Below are 16991 nucleotides of genomic sequence, written 5' to 3' on the forward strand. Positions count from 1 at the left end.
GTTAGATATAGCTCTTAGGGCTAACGGAATCAAGGGATATGGGGAGAAAGCAGGGACGGGGTACTGATTTTAGATGATCAGCCACGATCATATTGAATGGCGGTGCTGGCTCGATGGGCTGAATGGCCTACTCCTGCACCTATGTTTCTATGTTTCTATGTTTCTATGTTTCTATGTTTCTATGTTTCTATGTTTCTATGTTTCTAAAGCAAAAGGGAAAGATGAACAAACAAGGAACAGCAGATGCTAGTTCACAAAAAGAGTTTTTAAGAGTGAAGTGCTGCCCAATCCAATCTCTGGTCAGGTATGTATTCAGCTTGTATTATTGTGCGGCTGATTCAGCGACAATGAACCTTAGATCCATCTGTGATTATCTCCCATCAACAACGAGAGTCGTGGAATCCTTCCTGCACAAGAGACCACTCAGTCTATCAATGCAATCCTAATCCTTCTACACAACCTGCCGGCGAGGGGGGGTCCGCCGTGGAGCGGGGGGGGGGGAGACAAAGGAGGACCTGGTGTTGGGGGGAATCACCGTGAGGGGGGAAGGAGAAACAAGGAGGACCTGGCATGGGGGGGACCCACGGTGAGGGGAGGGGAAGGAGATCCAAGGAGGACATGGTGTTGGGGGAATCACCGTGAGGGGGGGGAAGGAGAAACAAGGGGGACCTGGTGTGGGGGGAACCGTCGTGAGGGGGGGGGAGGAGAAACAAGGAGGACCTGGTGTTGGGGGAACCGTCATGAGGGGGAGGGGGGAACAAAGGAGGACCTGGTGTGGGGGGAAACACCGTAAGGGGGGGAAGATGAACCAAGGAGGACCTGGCATGGGGGGAACCATCGTGAGGGGGGGAGGAGAAACAAGGAGGACCTGGCATGGGGGGGCCGTTGTGAGGGGGGAAGGTGAACAAAGGAGGACCTGGTGTGGGGGGAACTGTCATGAGGGGGGGGAAGGAGAACCAAGGAGGACCTGGCATGGGGGGGAGGGGGGAACAAAGGAGGACCTGGCATGGGACACTTTGTGACTTTGTCGGCGCCCTTTAAGTGGCGACTCTTTGCATACCCTGGGCATGCAAAACAATGAATGTCATTGTGACTTGCCTATTGCCAATTTGTGTCTATCTACGATTCAGAGGGACATGGGCCAAAGGCGGGAAGGTGGCACTAGTCAGGCGATATAGGGAGAATGGTGGCACAGCGGTAGAGTTGCTGCCTTACAGCGAATGCAGCGCCGGAGACCCGGGTTCGACCCTGACTACGGGTGCTGTCTGTACGGAGTTTGTACGTTCTCCCCGTGACCTGCGTGGGTTTTCTCCGAGATCTTCGCTTTCCTCCCACACTCCAAAGACGTGCAGGTTTGTAGGTTAATTGGTTCGGTATAAATGTAAACATTGTCCCTAGTGGGTGTAGGATAGTGTTAGTGTGCGGGGATCGCTGGGCGGCGCGGACCCGGTGGGCCGAAGGGCCTGTTTCCGCGCTGTATCTCTAAATCTAAAAGGCAGGAGAATGGCGTTGAGGGGGAGAGATAGATCAGCCGTGATTGACTCGATCGGCGGAGTGGACTCGATGGGCTGAATGGCCTAATTCTGCTCCTATCACTTATGAACATGAACGTAAGGGCAACATTTTGGCAGCTGATTGCTTTGCTCCTTCTTGCACGCGGTATTAACAGGCAGAAGACTTACAGAATCAACTGTCCACTGTCGTGTCTATGCCGAGGAAGCAGGTCCTTCTCTCTCCACTGCATAAAGCGGCCCAGCACTTCACCCGCGCCTCCATCTATGCTGATCGGATTGACGTGGGACCAGATCTCCAAACCAACCAGCACGATCCGAATGTTCAAAGACTTGTATATCTGTGCGAGGGAGGAGGGGTGGGGGTGGTGGTGAGAGTGGAGGTGAGGGTGGGGGTGGGGTGGGGGTAAGTGTGGGGGTGGGGTGAGGGTGGGGTGGGGGTAAGTGTGGGGGTGGGGGTGGGGGTGAGGGTGGGGTGGGGGTAAGTGTGGGGGTGGGGGTGAGGGTGGGGGTGGGGTGAGGGTGGGGGTAAGTGTGGGGGTGGGGGTGAGGGTGGGGGTGGGGTGAGAGTGAGGGTGGGGGTGGAGGTGAGGGTGGGGTTGGGGGTAGGGGTGAGGGTGAGGGTGGGGGTGGGGGTGAGAGTGGAGGTGAGGGTGGGGGTGGAGGTGGGGTGGGGGTGAGGGGGGGAGAGACAGAGTTTAATTAATCTCGCTCCACTTTATCACTGGATGGACAAGAAAACAACTCAAGTAAAGCACAAAGTAGGTGGTGCAGCGGTAGAGTTGCTGCCTTACGGCACCAGAGACCCGGGTTCGATACCGACTACGGGTGCTGTCTGTACGGAGTTTGTACTTTCTCCCCACGAGTTTTCTCAGAGATCTTCGGTTTCCTCCCACACTTCCACAAGACGTGCAGGTTTGTAGGTTAATTGGCTTGGTATACGTGTAAATTGTCCCTAGTGTGTGTAGGATAGTGTTGGTGTGCGGGGATCACTGGTCATCATGGACTCGGTGGGCCGAAGGGCCTTTTTCAGCGCTGTATCTCTAAACTAAACTAAACTACTGGAGGAACTCAGCTGGTCAGGCAGCATCTGTGGAGAGAATGAACAGGCGACGATTTGGGTCGGGACATTACAAGGATATTGCAAGGACCTGAGGGCCTGAGATATAGGGAGAGGTTCAGCAGACTGGGACTTGGGGCACAGAAGGCTGAGGGGTGATCTTATAGAGATATGTGAAACCATGGCGGGAATAGATAGGGTGAATGAATAGTCTTTTACGCAGCATAGGGGAATCAAGGACCAGACGACATGGGTTTAAGGTGAGAGGGGAAAGATGTAATGGGAACCTGAGGGGCAGCTTTCTGCACAGAGGGTGGTGGGTGTATGGAACAAGCTGCCACAGGAGGGAGTTGAAGCAGAACAATAGCAACGTTTAAAAGGCATTTGGGTAGCCTGGATAGGAAAGGTTTAGAGGGATACTAGACCAAGTGGACCCGTTGGGCCCAAACCTCTCCTGCATTGGTGCAACACCCTCTCCTCCACCACTCCCCCCTCCCCTTTACCCCCCTCTCCCCTCCCCCCTCCCTCCTCCCCTCAACTCTCCCCCCTCACCCCAGCCCCCTCCCGCTCCCTCCACCCTCTCCCCCTCCCCTCCACCCACTCCGCCTCCCCTCCCCCCCACCCCTTCCGCCTCCCCTCCCCCCACTCCCTCCATCCCCCTCAACCCCCTTTACCCTCCCTACTCCCCCCTTCCCGTCTCCCTCCCTCCCTCCCCTCTCCTCCCCCCTCCCTCCCCCACTCCACTCTCCCCCCCTCCCCCCTCCCCCCCTTCCCCCACCACCTCCCCCTCCCCTCCCCCTCCCTCCTCCCCTCCCTCAGAGATAGATTTAAACTTTAAAATGTGAATAACTTTAAAAATATAACACCGATTTCAATGAAACCTCTTCCATTAGCACCAAAGGGACGACGGTGAGTAAAGTGGGTCTAACATTGCCGCGCTATCATGTACCAATTTGGCTGTAGTTCAGGAACAAAGAAACAAACAAACGAGAGTTTTAGTGTATAAATGGGCCTGATATGGGCCTATAGGACGGGCTTAGTTGAGGCGTCTTGGTCAGAATGGGCATTGGGGCCAAAGGGACTGTTTCCGTACTTCATGACGATGACTATAATTAACGTGGAATTGGGGAAGAATAAGCAAGGAAAAGTTATAGACACAAAAAGCTGGAGTAACTCAGTGTTGGAACAGGCCCTTCAGCCCAACTTGCCTACACTGGCCAACATGTCCCACATCAGTCCTGTGGTCCTGGTGAGTTTGCCCTGCGAGTAAGTTGAGTTTGGAGGTATCAAATGGAAACAGGCCCTTCGGCCAACCGAGTCCGTGCTGGCCATCGATCACACTAGTTGTACGTTATCCCACTTTCTCAGCCACTCCCCACATACTAGGGGGCAATTTACAGGGGGTATGGGGAGAGGGCAGGAACGGGGTACTGATTGAGATTGATCAGCCATGATCACATTGAATGGTGGTGCTGGCTCGAAGGGCCGAATGGCCTACTCCTGCACCTATTGTCTATTGTCGACAGAGGGCCAATTAACCTGTAAACCCGCACGTCCTTGTGATGTGGGAGGAAACCGGGGCACCCGGAGGAAACCCACACGGTCATAGGGCAAACTCCACACGAACTCCACACAAACAGCGCCTGAGGTCAGGATTGAACCTAGGACTCTGGCACTGTGAGACAGCAGCTCTACCTGCTGCACCACTCTTTTGCCACGACTGGCTACTATGAAGCCCTCTCTGGTCTGGCTCGTGTGTCAATACTGTTTAATTGTCATATGTACTGACAATGGGACAATGGAACTCTTGCAGCAGCAAAACAGGCCCTGCAACACAATACAGTGAAGGGTCTCGACCCGAAACCTATCAGTCTGAAGAAGGATCTCGACCCGAAATGACACCCGTTCCTTCAGGCAGCATCTCTGGAGAGAAGGAATGGGCGACGTTTCGGGTTGAGACCCTTCTTCAACTGTGGAGCCTCTGCATGTCTGAAAAAGTCCACCTGGTTCATGAATGTTCTTCGGAGAGACCATCAAAGTATCATCAATATGGACGTCCTTTTGTTGGTTGCCCGAAGGACCTGGAGCCTTTTTTTTGCACCAGCATTGGGTTTATTAATTTATTGATTTTTAAATTTATTATCTGTTATCTATCGGTATTGTGTATTGTGCGCTGGAGTAACTCAGCGGGACAGGCAGCATCTCTGGAAAGAAGGAATAGGTGTCATTTCGGGTCGAGATCCTCTCATCCTTCTAAACTCCAGTGAATACAAGCCTAGTCTTTCCAATCTTTCCTCTCATGACAGTCCCTCCATCCCTCCATCCCAACTGCATCTGCACTTCCTTCTTACACAGACCATTAATTAATCCCCAGTCCCCTGAAATCGGTCTGAAGAAAGGTCTCGACCCGAAACGCCACCCATTCCTTCTCTCCAGAGATGCTGCCTGTCCCGCTGAGTTACTCCAGCATTTTGTGTCCATCTTCGATTTAAACCAGCATCTGCAGTTCCTCCCTACACGTGAAGAAAGGTTTTGTTCTGCTGAAGGAACTCAAAGCGCACTTACTCCATCAAGGTAGTTGGCAACTTGAACCATCTGCTCCCTGACGGCCGTCTCGTTGCTGGTCATGTCAAACTGCACAAGAGAGAGAAGCATGGGCATTAGAGAACTTCAACCAAAGATACTAGAGGAGCAAGATGAACCACTCCGTCAAAATCGCCCATACTGAAGTGCAGTACGCAAAGGAGCGGGACGGCCGCCATTTTAGTAAGCAAACCCCACCGTTCGCTCTGCCTCTCGCAGTGTAATCAGTGTTGTGGGGGAACAGTATGTGTGATGATACCATTAAAATGCAGAATATATCTCATCTATCAATTTGCAGATTGTTGTTATTTTTCTTTTAAAATGTTTCTGCAAGTTTCTGCCTACTAAAATGGCCGCCGTGACGTACTACGGTTTTTAGGGTCGAGTGGTCTATCTTGCTCTGCTCTATTATCTTTGAGCACAACTTTAATTCCTTCACTTGTCTCTTCTGTTGGAAGCACGCACGATACGATACGATAGAACTTTATTTTATGCCAACAGTCATCAAACACAAAATACATGAAACAGGAAATTAAAGTCACGAGTGGAAAGGATTGGGGACGTGTAAAGATTGCACCTCTAGTCCTAGACTCTCCCACTAGTGGAAACATCCTCTCCACATCCACTCTATCTCCCCTTTCATAAGGTCAAAAGTGATAGGAGTAGAATTAGGCCATTTGCCCCATCAAGTCTACTCCGCCATTCAATCATGGCTGATCTATCTCTCCCTCCTATCCCCATTCTCCTACCTTCTCCCCATAACCTCTGGCACCTCAGTCTAGGATTAGGGGAGGGGGGAGTCAGTCTACCCCACGACAGAAGGGGGAGGAGTTGTACAGTTTGATAGCCACAGGGAAGAAGGATCTCCTGTGGCGTTCTGTGCTGCATCTTGGTGGGACCAGTCTGTTGCTGAAGGTGCTCCTCAGGTTGACCAGTGTGTCATGGAGGGGGCGAGCTGTATTGTCCAGGATGCTCCGCAGTTTGAGGAGCATTCTCCCCTCCAAGACCACCCCCCGTGAATCCAACTCCACCCCCAGGGCAGAGCCAGCCTTCCTGATGAGCTTGTTAATCCTTGAAGGTGGAGTAACTCAGCGGGTCAGGCAGCATCTCTGGAGAGAAGGGATGGGTGACGTTTCGGGTCGAGACACTTCTTCAGACTGATGTCAGGGGGGGAGGGACAAAGAAAGGATATAGTTGGAGACAGGAAGTCAGTGGGAGAACTGGGAAGGGGGAGGGGAAGAGAGGGACAGAGGAGCTATCTAAAGTTAGAGAAGTCAATGTTCATACCGCTGGGGTGTAAGCTGCCCAAGCGAAATATGAGGTGATGTTCCTCCAATTTCCGGTGGTCCTCACTATGACACTGGAGGAGGCCCATGACAGAAAGGTCAGACTGGGAGTGGGAGGGGGAGTTGAAGTGCTGAGCCACCGGGAGATCAGGTTGGTTAAGGCGGACTGAGCGAAGGTGTTGAGCGAAACGATCGTCGAGCCTGCGTTTGGTCTCGCCGATGCAGAGAAGTTAATTCTTGAGACTTACCATCTCCTTGTCCACAACCAGAAACAACTCAACGTATCGAGTCTGAGGCAGTATAGCTCGCTTGTTCTGAAAACGACAGAAGCATTTATTTTATTCAAACACAATTACTTTCCAATTAACCTACTACAACACCAGACAGCACTCCTTAAAATAAGGGTGGGGGGGGGGGGGAGCTGGAGACACTCAGCAAGCCAGGCAGCGTCAACGGAGGGACAAACTGGGTTAAATCACATTGGAAACCTGAGGTAAATTAAGTTTAAGGTGGAGAGAATGGCAGGAGAATGTTGGGAAGGATGAAATAGGTAGTAAAGAAAGCAAACTCAATGCTCCCATTTATTTCAAGAGGGCTTGTAAAGAAAAGCAGGGATGTAATGCTGAGGCTCTATAAGGTGCTGGTCAGGCCGCATTTGGAGTACTATGACCAAATCTGGGCCCCATATCTGAGGATGTGCTGGCTCTGGAGAGGGTCCAGAGGAGGTTTACAAGAATGATCCCAGGAACGAGTGGGTTAACTAACATACGATGAGCGTTTGTCGGCTTTGGGCCTGTACTCGCTGGAGTTTAGAAGAATGAGGGGGGACCTCATTGAAACTTACAGAACAGTGAAAGGCTTGGATAGAGTGGATGTGGAGAGGATGTTTCCACTAGTGGGAGAGTCTAGGACTAGAGGTCACAGCCTCAGAATTAAAGGACGTTCTTTTAGGAAGGAGATGAGGAGGAATTACTTTAGTCGGAAGGTGGTGAATCTGTGGAATTCTTTGCCACAGAAAGCTGTGGAGGCCAAGTCTGTGGATATTTTTAAGGCAGGGATAGATAGATTCTTGATTAGTACGGGCGTCAGAGGTTATGGGGAGAAGGCAGGAGAATGGGGTTAGAAGGGAGAGATAGGTCAGCCACGATTGAATGGCGGAGTAGACTTGGTGGGCTGAATGGGCTATCACTTATGACCTTATGAAAGTGGAGATAGAATGGATGTGGAGAGGATGTTTCCAGTAGTGGGGGAGTCTAGGACGTGAGCCACAACAACCATGTCACCTCCTCAGAACAAAAGGGCATCACTTCAGAAAGGAGATGAGGAGGAATTTGTTTAGTCAGAGGCTGTGAAATTCATTGCCACAGGTGGCTGTGGCGGCCGAGTCATTTTGTGTCTAGAAATCTATTGGTATCAGTGTATTGTTGCGATATGTGTGGAGATACAGTGAAAGTCACTTTGTGTTGTGAGCTATCAGGGCAAATCATCCATACAAGAGTACACTGGGCAATGCAAAAAGAGAAAGAGTGCAGAGCATAGTGTTACAGCTACAGAGAAAGTGCAGATTTAAAAATACAGGTGCAGGAGGAGGCCATTCGGCCCTTCGAGCCAGCACCGCCATTCAATGTGATCATGGCTGATCATTCTCAATTAGTACCCCGTTCCTGCCTTCTCCCCATACCCCCTGACTCCGCTATCCTTAAGAGCTCTATCTAACTCTCTCTTGAAAGCATCCAGAGAATTGGCCCCCACTGCCTTCTGAGGCAGAGAATTCCACAGATTCACAACTCTCTGAGTGAAAATGTTTTTCTTCATCTCCGTTCTAAATGGCCTACCCCTTATTCTTAAACTGTGGCCCCTGGTTCTGGACTCCCCCAACATTGGGAACATGTTTCCTGCCTCTAGCGTGTCCAATCCCTTAATAATCCTATATGTTTTAATAAGATCCCCTCTCATCCTTCTAAATTCCAGTGTATACAAGCCCAGTCGCTCCAGTCTTTCAACATACGACAGTCCCGCCATTCCGGGAATTGACCTAGTGAACCTACTAGGTCCCTCAATAGCTGCACTCCCTCAATAGCAAGAATGTCCTTTCTCAAATTTGGAGACCAAAAATGCACACAGTACTCCAGGTGTGGTCTCACTAGCGCCCTGTACAACTGCAGAAGGACCTCTTTGCTTCTATACTCAACTCCTCTTGTCATGAAGGTCAACATTCCATTGGCTTTCTTCACTGCCTGATGTACCTGCATGCTTACTTTCAGTGACTGATGAACAAGGACACCCAGATCTCGTTGTACGTCCCCTTTTCCTAACGATACCATTCAGATCATAATCTGCCTTCCTGTTCTTACCACCAAAGTGGATAACCTCACATTTATCCACATTAAACTGTATCTGCCATGCATCCGCCCACTCACACAACCTGTCCAAGTCACCCTGCATCCTCATAGCATCCTCCTCACAGTTCACACTGCCACCCAGCTTTGTGTCATTTGCAAATTTGCTAATGTTACTTTTAAGTCATTAATGTATATTGTAAATAGCTGCGGTCCCAGCACCGAGCCTTGCAGTACCCCACTAGTCACCGGCTGCCTGCACAATTGGCTTGGTATAAGTGTAAATTGTCCTCAGTGTGTGTGAAGGATAGTGTTAGTGTGCGGGGATCGCTGGTCGGCGCGGACTCGGTGGGCCGAAGGGCCTTTTGCTACGCTGTATCTCCAAACTAAAACTGAACCGAATTGAAGACTTTGTCACATGTGACAAGTCAGGGTGAAATTCTTTGCTTGCCTACCCAAGATATGCAAATAGTCGCCCATCAACAGAGCTTACAAAGTTAAACCCCCCCATGCCAGGTCCACCCCCCCCACCCCCTCACGCCCCCCCCCCCATGCCAGGTCCACCCCCCCACACTCTCACGCCCCCCCACGCCTAAACTATGACTTACACGCAGGAAGCCCGTCATAGATTGTCCATCGTGTGAATGCTGCCCGACACCACTGTGGTTATCCGGGAGCACAGGGACAGTCTCATTGGACACACCGCAAGTCAAAGGCTTTTCCAATAGGTCCTGCATCCGATACACCAGGTGCTGGAAGCTGCTGGACTTCTCCAAGGGTTCAATAACATAATGTGTATTGGCCATGTGCAGTAGACCTCTGCAAAAGGAAAGTACAAGTCACGTTTGTTGAGACGTAAAGTCTTCAGTACGTACATTATCACCTCGACGGTGGCGGCGCGACGGTAGAACGGCTGCCTTGCAGCGCCAGGGACCCGGGTTCCATCCTGACTTCAGGTGCTGTCTTTACGGAATTTTCCCCGTGACCGCGTGGGTTTTCTCCGGGTGCTCCAGTTTCCTCGCACCTCCCCAAAACGTGCAGGTTTGTAGGTTAATTGGCTGCTGTAAAATTACCCCGTGTGTAGGGAGTCATAAGGAATAGGAGTTGAATTGGGCCATTCGGCCCATCAAGTCTACTCCGCCATTCAATCATGGCTGCTCTATCTCTCCCTTCTAACCTCATGCCCCATGCTCTACTCCATATTCACACACGACTGTGTTCCTGCATTCGACACCAACACCATTGTCAAGTTTGCAGACGACACAACGGTGATCGGGCTGATCACCAATGGTGATGAAACACACTACGGAGCGGAGGTGCAGAACCTGGCGGACTGGTCCTCTGATAACAACCTGTCCCTAAACACCTCCAAGACCAAGGAGCTGATCATCAACTTCCGTAGATCACACAACGGGGAATACGCCCCGATCTTTATCAACGGGGACAGTGTGGAGAGAGTGTCCAGCTTCAAGTTTCTGGGCACTCACATTTCGGAGGACCTCACATGGTCCATTAACACCGCTGCGCTGGTCAAGAAGGCACAGCAACGACTGTTCTACCTGAGAACACTGAAAACTTTTGTTTCACTGGGTTGTATAAATTTATGATGATTAGCTAATTAATTTAATGCATCGTATGGGAGGCGCATTCCAAATCTCGTTGTACCCCTGTGCAATGACAATAAAGATATATTGTATTGTATTGTATAAGAAAATAACTGCAGATGCTGGTACAAATCGAAGGTATTTATTCGCAAAATGCTGGAGTAACTCAGCAGGTCAGGCAGCATCTCAGGAGAGAAGGAATGGGTGACGTTTCGGGTCGAGTCCATTCTTCAGACAGAAGTCAGGGGGGCGGGACAAAGGAAGGATATAGGTGGAGACAGGAAGATAGAGGGAGATCTATGGGTCCTTGGATGGAGTTGAGGGGGGAGGTAAAGGTTTCTTTCGCAGAGACCGTTCCCTCCGTAACTCCCTGGTCCACTCGTCTCTTCCTACCCAAACCACCCCATCCCCGGGCACTTTCCCCTGCAACCGCACGAGATGCAACACCTGTCCCTTTACCTCCCCCCTCAACTCCATGTAAGGACCCAAACAGTCTTTCCAGGTGAGACAGAGGTTCACCTGCACCTCCACCAACCTCATCTATTGCATCCGCTGCTCCAGATGTCAACTTCTTTACATCGGCGATCGCTTCGCTCAATACCTGCGCTCAGTCCACGTTGGCCAAACTGATCTCCCGGTGGCTGAGCACTTCAACTCCCCCTCCCAGTCTGACCTTTCTGTCATGGGCCTCCTCCAGTGCCATAGTGAGGCCCACCGGAAATTGGAGGAACAGCACCTCATATTTCGCCTGGGCAGCTTGCAGCCCAGTGGTATGAACATCGACTTCTCCAACTTTAGATAGTTCCTCTGTCCCTCTCTTCCCCTCCCCCTTCCCAGTTCTCCCTCTATCTTCCTGTCTCCACCTATATCCTTCCTTTGTCCCGCCCCCCTGACATCAGTCTGAAGAAGGGTCTCGACCCGAAACGTCACCCATTCCTTCTCTCCTGAGATGCTGCCTGACCTGCTGAGTTACTCGAGCATGTTGTGAATAAATACCTTCGTATTGTATTGTATTGTCCTGCCTTTTCCCCATAATCTCAGACACCCGCACTAATCCAGAGTGGATGATAAAGTGGAAGAACAGAGAAGTAGTGTGAACGGGTGATCGATGGTTGACGTGGGCTCGGTGGGCCAAAGGGTCCGTTTCCATGCTGCATCTCCAAACTAAACTAAATGGTCCTTCACGGTGACCTCTCGTTCATAGGCAGGTTGGAGGAGTTTCATTCGGTAAGTTTCTATTGGCACATTCAGATACAGTCCAAATGGAAGGTCGTCTAAGCATGACAAAGACAAAGGCTGGGTTGTAGATGGCAGAGAGAGAGCAATGTGGTAACCTATGCTGAGGGCATGCAGCGCAGGTTCACACGATCAATTCCCGGAATGGCGGGACTGTCATATGTTGAACGACTGGAGCGACTGGGCTTGTGTACACTGGAATCTCGAAGGATGAGAGGGGACCTTATTGAAACATGTAAGATTATTAAGGGATTGGACACGCTGGAGGCAGGAAACATGTTCCCGATGTCGGGGGAGTCCAGAACCAGGGGCCGCAGTTTAAGAATAAGGGGTGGGCCATTTCGAACTGAGATGAGGAAAAACTTTTTCACTCAGAGAGTTGTGAATCTGTGGAATTCTCTGCCTCAGAAGGCAGTGGAGGCCAATTCTCTGGATGCTTTCAAGAGAGAGTTAGATGGAGCTCAGTGATAGCGGAGTCAGGGGTATGGGGAGAAGGCAGGAATGGGATACTGATTGTGGATGATCAGCCATGATTTACATTGAATGGCAGTGCTGGCTTGAAGGGCCGAATGGCCTCCTCCTGCACCTATTGTCTATTTTAGCAATACATTGCATGGCAACTTCTCAGCTTCTCAGGCAACTTTTGTGCCTGTCCTGCCTAACCAGCTGAGTTACTCCAGCTTTTACTGTCCATTCCTTCTCCCTCCATCCCTCCCCCACCCTAGTCACGATACTAGTCTGAAGAAGGGTCTCGATCCGAAATGTCACCCATTCCTTCCCACAAGAGATGCTGCCTGTCCCGCTGAGTTACTCCAGCGTTTTGTGCCTATCTTCGGTTTAAACCAGCATCTCCAGTTCCTTCCTACACGCACTAGTTTCACTGTCGTCCTGTTGAGGTTCCCTCTCTGGATAACTCATTATCACCTATCCCACAGCCAACAATGGACCATTGTGAGCTCCGCCTTTCCTTGATTATCATTGCTTTTTGCGTGCCTTCCATTCATTAGTCCTATTGGCCGTCTGTATCACTCGCGTCCCTTTCCCCTGACTCTCAGTGTGAAGAAGGGTCTCGACACGAAACGTCACCCGATCCTTCTCTCCAGAGATGCTGCCTGACCCGCTGAGTTACTCCAGATTTTTGTGTCTGCCTTCAGTTTAAGCCAGCACCTACATTTCCTCCCTGTTGGTCGGCGCGGAGTCGGTGGGCCGAAGGGCCTGTTTCCACGCTGTATCTCTAAAGTCTGACATCGGCTGTGTATGGGGCGGATGCGAAATTTGGATATCACGGAACTGGTGAATGGGTGATCGATGGTCGGCATGGAGTCGGTGGGCCGAAGGGCCTGATTCCACACTGTATCTCTCAATTAATCGATCCTGCTGTCTCTCCAGGGGATAACAGCACCGGAAAACAATAGAGTGACACTATGGCACAGTGGTAAAGTTGCTGCACTGCCCCAGGGTCCCGGGTTCGAACCTGACTACGGGTGCTGTCTGTACGGAGTTTGTACCGACTAGCGATCCCCACACACTAACACTATCCTACCCACAATTTTACCAAGCTTATTAGACTACAAACCTGTACGTCTTTAGATTGTCGGAGGAACCTCCTCAGTGTTTTGCAATATAGTTTAATTTAGAGATACAGCGTGGAAACAGGCCCTTCGGCCCACCGAATCAGTGATAACCCATTCGGATCAGTTCTATCCTGCACACAGGGGCACAGAAGGCAATTGGCTTCTGTAAATTGTCCCGTGAACGTAGGATAGAGGTAGTGTACGGTCGATCGCTGGTCGGTGCGGACTCGATGGGCCGAAGGGCCTGCTTCCAAGCTGCGTCTCCGAACACCACTCATCTCACACCCCGCACCTTACCTGAGCCCGTCACACGTGCTAACAGCAACCATGGAACTTTCCATCCCTTCCACAAATCCTTGGAAATGACAGTGGTCCTGCAGGGGAAAGACAACAGGAAAATATGAAAACATTTCATCTCATCACCTCATGACCATTTTCCAAACTCCACCAGCATCAAACGAACCCAGGAGGTAAAATCAGCGAAATGTAGACAGATGGAACTGCAGATGCTGGGATCGTGCGTGGAACAGGGCAGCACGGTGGCGCAGCGGTAGAGTTGCCACCTCACAGCGCCAGAACCCACGGCTCGAACCTGTCTACAGATGCTGCCTGTAGGAGTTTGTACATTCTCCCTGCGACTGCGTGCGATTTCTCCGGGTGGTCCGGTTTCCTCTCACACTCCAAAGGCCTGCAGGATTGTAGGTTAATTGCCTTCTGTGCCGCTGTGTGCAGGATAGAACTGATCCGAATGGGTGATCGCTGATTCGGTGGGCCGAAGGGCCTGTTTCCACGCTGTATCTCGTGGCGGCACGGTGGCGCAGCGGTAGAGTTGCCGCCTTACAGCGAATGCAGCGCCGGGGACTCAGGTTCGATCCCGACTACGGTCGCCGTCTGTACGGAGTTTGTACGTTCTCCCCGTAACCTGCGTGGGTTTTCTCCGAGATCTTCGGTTTCCTCCCACACTCCAAAGACGTACAGGTGTGTAGGTTAATTGACTGGGTAAATGTAAAAATTGTCCCTAGTGTGTGTAGGATGGTGTTAAAGTGCGGGGATCGCTGGGCGGTGTGGACTCGGTGGGCCGAAGGGCCTGTTTCCGCGCTGTATCTCTAAATCTAAAATTGACCTGCATTGCAAAATGCTGAGGAGGTCCCTCCGACAATCCAAAGACGTACAGGTTTGTAGGCTAATAAGCTTGGTAATATTGTGGGTAGGATAGTGTTAGTGTGCGGGGATCGCTAGTCAGTGTGGACCAAAGATACTAGAGGAGCAAGATGGACCACTCGACCCTAAAAACCGTAGTACGTCACGGCGCCATTTTAGTAGGCAGAAACTTGCAGAAACATTTAAAAAGAAAAATAACAAAAATCTGTGAATTGATAGATGAGATATATTCTGCATTTTGATGGTATCATCACACATACTGTTCCCCCAAAACACTGATTACACTGCGAGAGGCATAGCGAACGGCGGGTTTTGCTTACTAAAATGGCGGACGTTACACTCCTTTGCGTACTACACTTCAGTATACACGATTTAAACGGAGTGGTTCATCTTGTTCCTCTAGTATCTTTGGTGTGGGCTCGGTGGGCCTGTTATCGCGCTGTATCTCTAAACGAAACTAAACACAAACTGCTGGAGTAACTCAGCGGGTCAGGCAGAATCTCTGGAGAACCTGGATAGGCAACGTTTTGGGTTTGGGAGCCTGAATAAGGGTATAAATTAAAGACGGGTCCCTATGTAGTTCTCTGTTCCTACATTGAGGAAAAGTCGCCAGGCTACAATTGTGTCCGAGGGCAAAACTTTAGAGGACAAAATAACCACTGCCACCAATTTGCGTACCTGAACGTCCGGACGAGATGAAATGAGCTTCCCATCATCTCCGTAAGTGAACATGGTGAAGTCTTTCGCAATGAAATCTCTGCAGGAAGAAAGCACCAACACAATCAGTACTTCAGTTAAATTTCGTTTATTTTGTCACGTGTACCGAGGTACAGTGAAAGGAAGGAAAGTATAACAAAATAACTGCAGATGCTGGTACAAATCAAAGGTGTTTATTCACAAAATGCTGGAGTAACTCAGCAGGCCAGGCAGCATCTCAGGAGAGAAGGAATGGGTGACGTTTCGGGTCGAGACCCTTCCTCACTCAGACTGATGTCAGGGGGGCGGGACAAAGGAAGGATATAGGTGGAGACAGGAAGATAGAGGGCTGGAAACCACGAGGCAGAAGATGGAGGCGCAGGCAAGTCCCAAGAAAGCAGATGTGGCAGTGGTAGCGAGTCTGGGTCAAAATGTGGTCATAGAGTACTGGAAACCACGAGGCAGACCCTCTCTTTCCCTCCTCCTTCCCAGATCTCCCACTGTCTTCCTGTCTCCACCTATATCCATCCTTGGTCCCGCCCCCCTGACATCAGTCTGAAGAAGGGTCTCGACCCGAAACGTCACCCATTCCTTCTCTCCTGAGATGCTGCCTGACCCACTAAGTCACTCCAGCATTCTGTGAATAAATGCCTGCGAAAGGAAGGAAAGTAACTGTGGGTGCTGGTTCAAATCGAAGGTAGACACAAAATGCTGGAGTAACTCAGCGGGTCAGGCAGCATCTCGGGAAAGAAGGAATGGGTGGCGTTTCGGGTCGAGAAGTCTGAAGAAGGGTCTCTTGCCCAAAACGCCACCCATTCCTTCTCTCCCGAGATGCTGCCTGACCCGCTGAGTTACTCCAGCATTCTGTGTCTACCTTTGAGGTACAGTGAAAAGCTTTTTGTTGTGTTCTAACCAGCCAGCGGAAAGACAATACAGGATTTTTTTTTTTTTTTAAATATTATTTTTATTGCTTTTTCAAATCGCATACAAAAACATTTAACATAACATAAAATAACATAACATAACAAGGCACATCAACAGCAAGATTACTTTTAAGCACCTTAAGGCACTTTAAATATGAAGGAAGTAAGGCACGTTTCTGCTATAGTACGTTTATATATATATATATATATATATATATATAAACTGCTCCCACCTTTAATAACCTAACCAGACAATAATCACAATGAAAATAAAGACAGTCAGCTGTTCACTACAAGGCCTCAGTAAAATCTTTCCCCTCCAGAAATTTCATAAACGAGCCCCAAATCTTTTCAAAAGTGTCGTATTTCCCCTTAACTCTATATGTAAGTTTCTCCAAAGCAAGACACTGCAGTAATCCATCAACCCAACTTTGCTTGTTTGGTCTATAAACTAATTTCCATGACAAAGCAATTTTATGTTTAGCTTCAAGCAGACAAAATATAACCATCTTCTTATCTGTATTGTTAAATTTACGGCTTGCTGGAAAACACCCGGAAATACAAAGTTTAGGGCAGAGTGGAAGTTTCTCTTTTGTGACAATAGGATGAAGTTGTTATTATCTCCTTGACAATACATGATTGCAATCGAGCCACTCACAGTGTTCAGATTCATGATGAGGGAATAACATTGAGTGCAAGGTAAAGCCAGTAAAGTCCGATCAAAGATAGTCCGAGGGTCCTCAGGTAGATAATAGCGCAGGACTGCTCTCTAGTTGTGGTAGGATGGTTCTGTTGGCTGATAACAGCTGGGAAGAAACCATCCAGTCAGAGTCTTTAGTCAGAGGGTGGTGAATCTGTGGAATTATTTTTGCCACAGAAGGCTGTGGAGGCCAAGTCAGTAGGTATTTTTAAGGCAGAGATAGATGAATGAATGAATGAATGAATGAATGAATGAATGAATGAATGAGTGAATGAATGAATGAATGAATGAATGAGTTTATTGGCCAAGTATGTGCAG

General features: G+C 49.9%; 1 protein-coding gene across 1 annotated transcript in view; it reads right to left on the reverse strand.

The window, feature by feature from the left end:
- LOC144610262 (disintegrin and metalloproteinase domain-containing protein 9-like) overlaps nucleotides 1–16991 on the reverse strand; it is a 71284-nt gene that overhangs the window by 28438 nt on the left and 25855 nt on the right. The window contains exons 3-8 of the mRNA XM_078428852.1: nucleotides 15033–15111; nucleotides 13491–13567; nucleotides 9388–9598; nucleotides 6689–6754; nucleotides 5137–5205; nucleotides 1683–1852 (exon numbers count right to left, since the gene is read on the reverse strand). Of these exons, the coding sequence (XP_078284978.1) occupies nucleotides 1683–1852; nucleotides 5137–5205; nucleotides 6689–6754; nucleotides 9388–9598; nucleotides 13491–13567; nucleotides 15033–15086 (647 nt within the window). The 5' untranslated portion in view covers nucleotides 15087–15111. The remainder of the gene's footprint in view (nucleotides 1–1682; nucleotides 1853–5136; nucleotides 5206–6688; nucleotides 6755–9387; nucleotides 9599–13490; nucleotides 13568–15032; nucleotides 15112–16991) is intronic.

The sequence above is a fragment of the Rhinoraja longicauda genome, chromosome 36 (genome assembly GCF_053455715.1).
Source record: "Rhinoraja longicauda isolate Sanriku21f chromosome 36, sRhiLon1.1, whole genome shotgun sequence".
Lineage (NCBI taxonomy): Eukaryota > Metazoa > Chordata > Chondrichthyes > Rajiformes > Arhynchobatidae > Rhinoraja > Rhinoraja longicauda.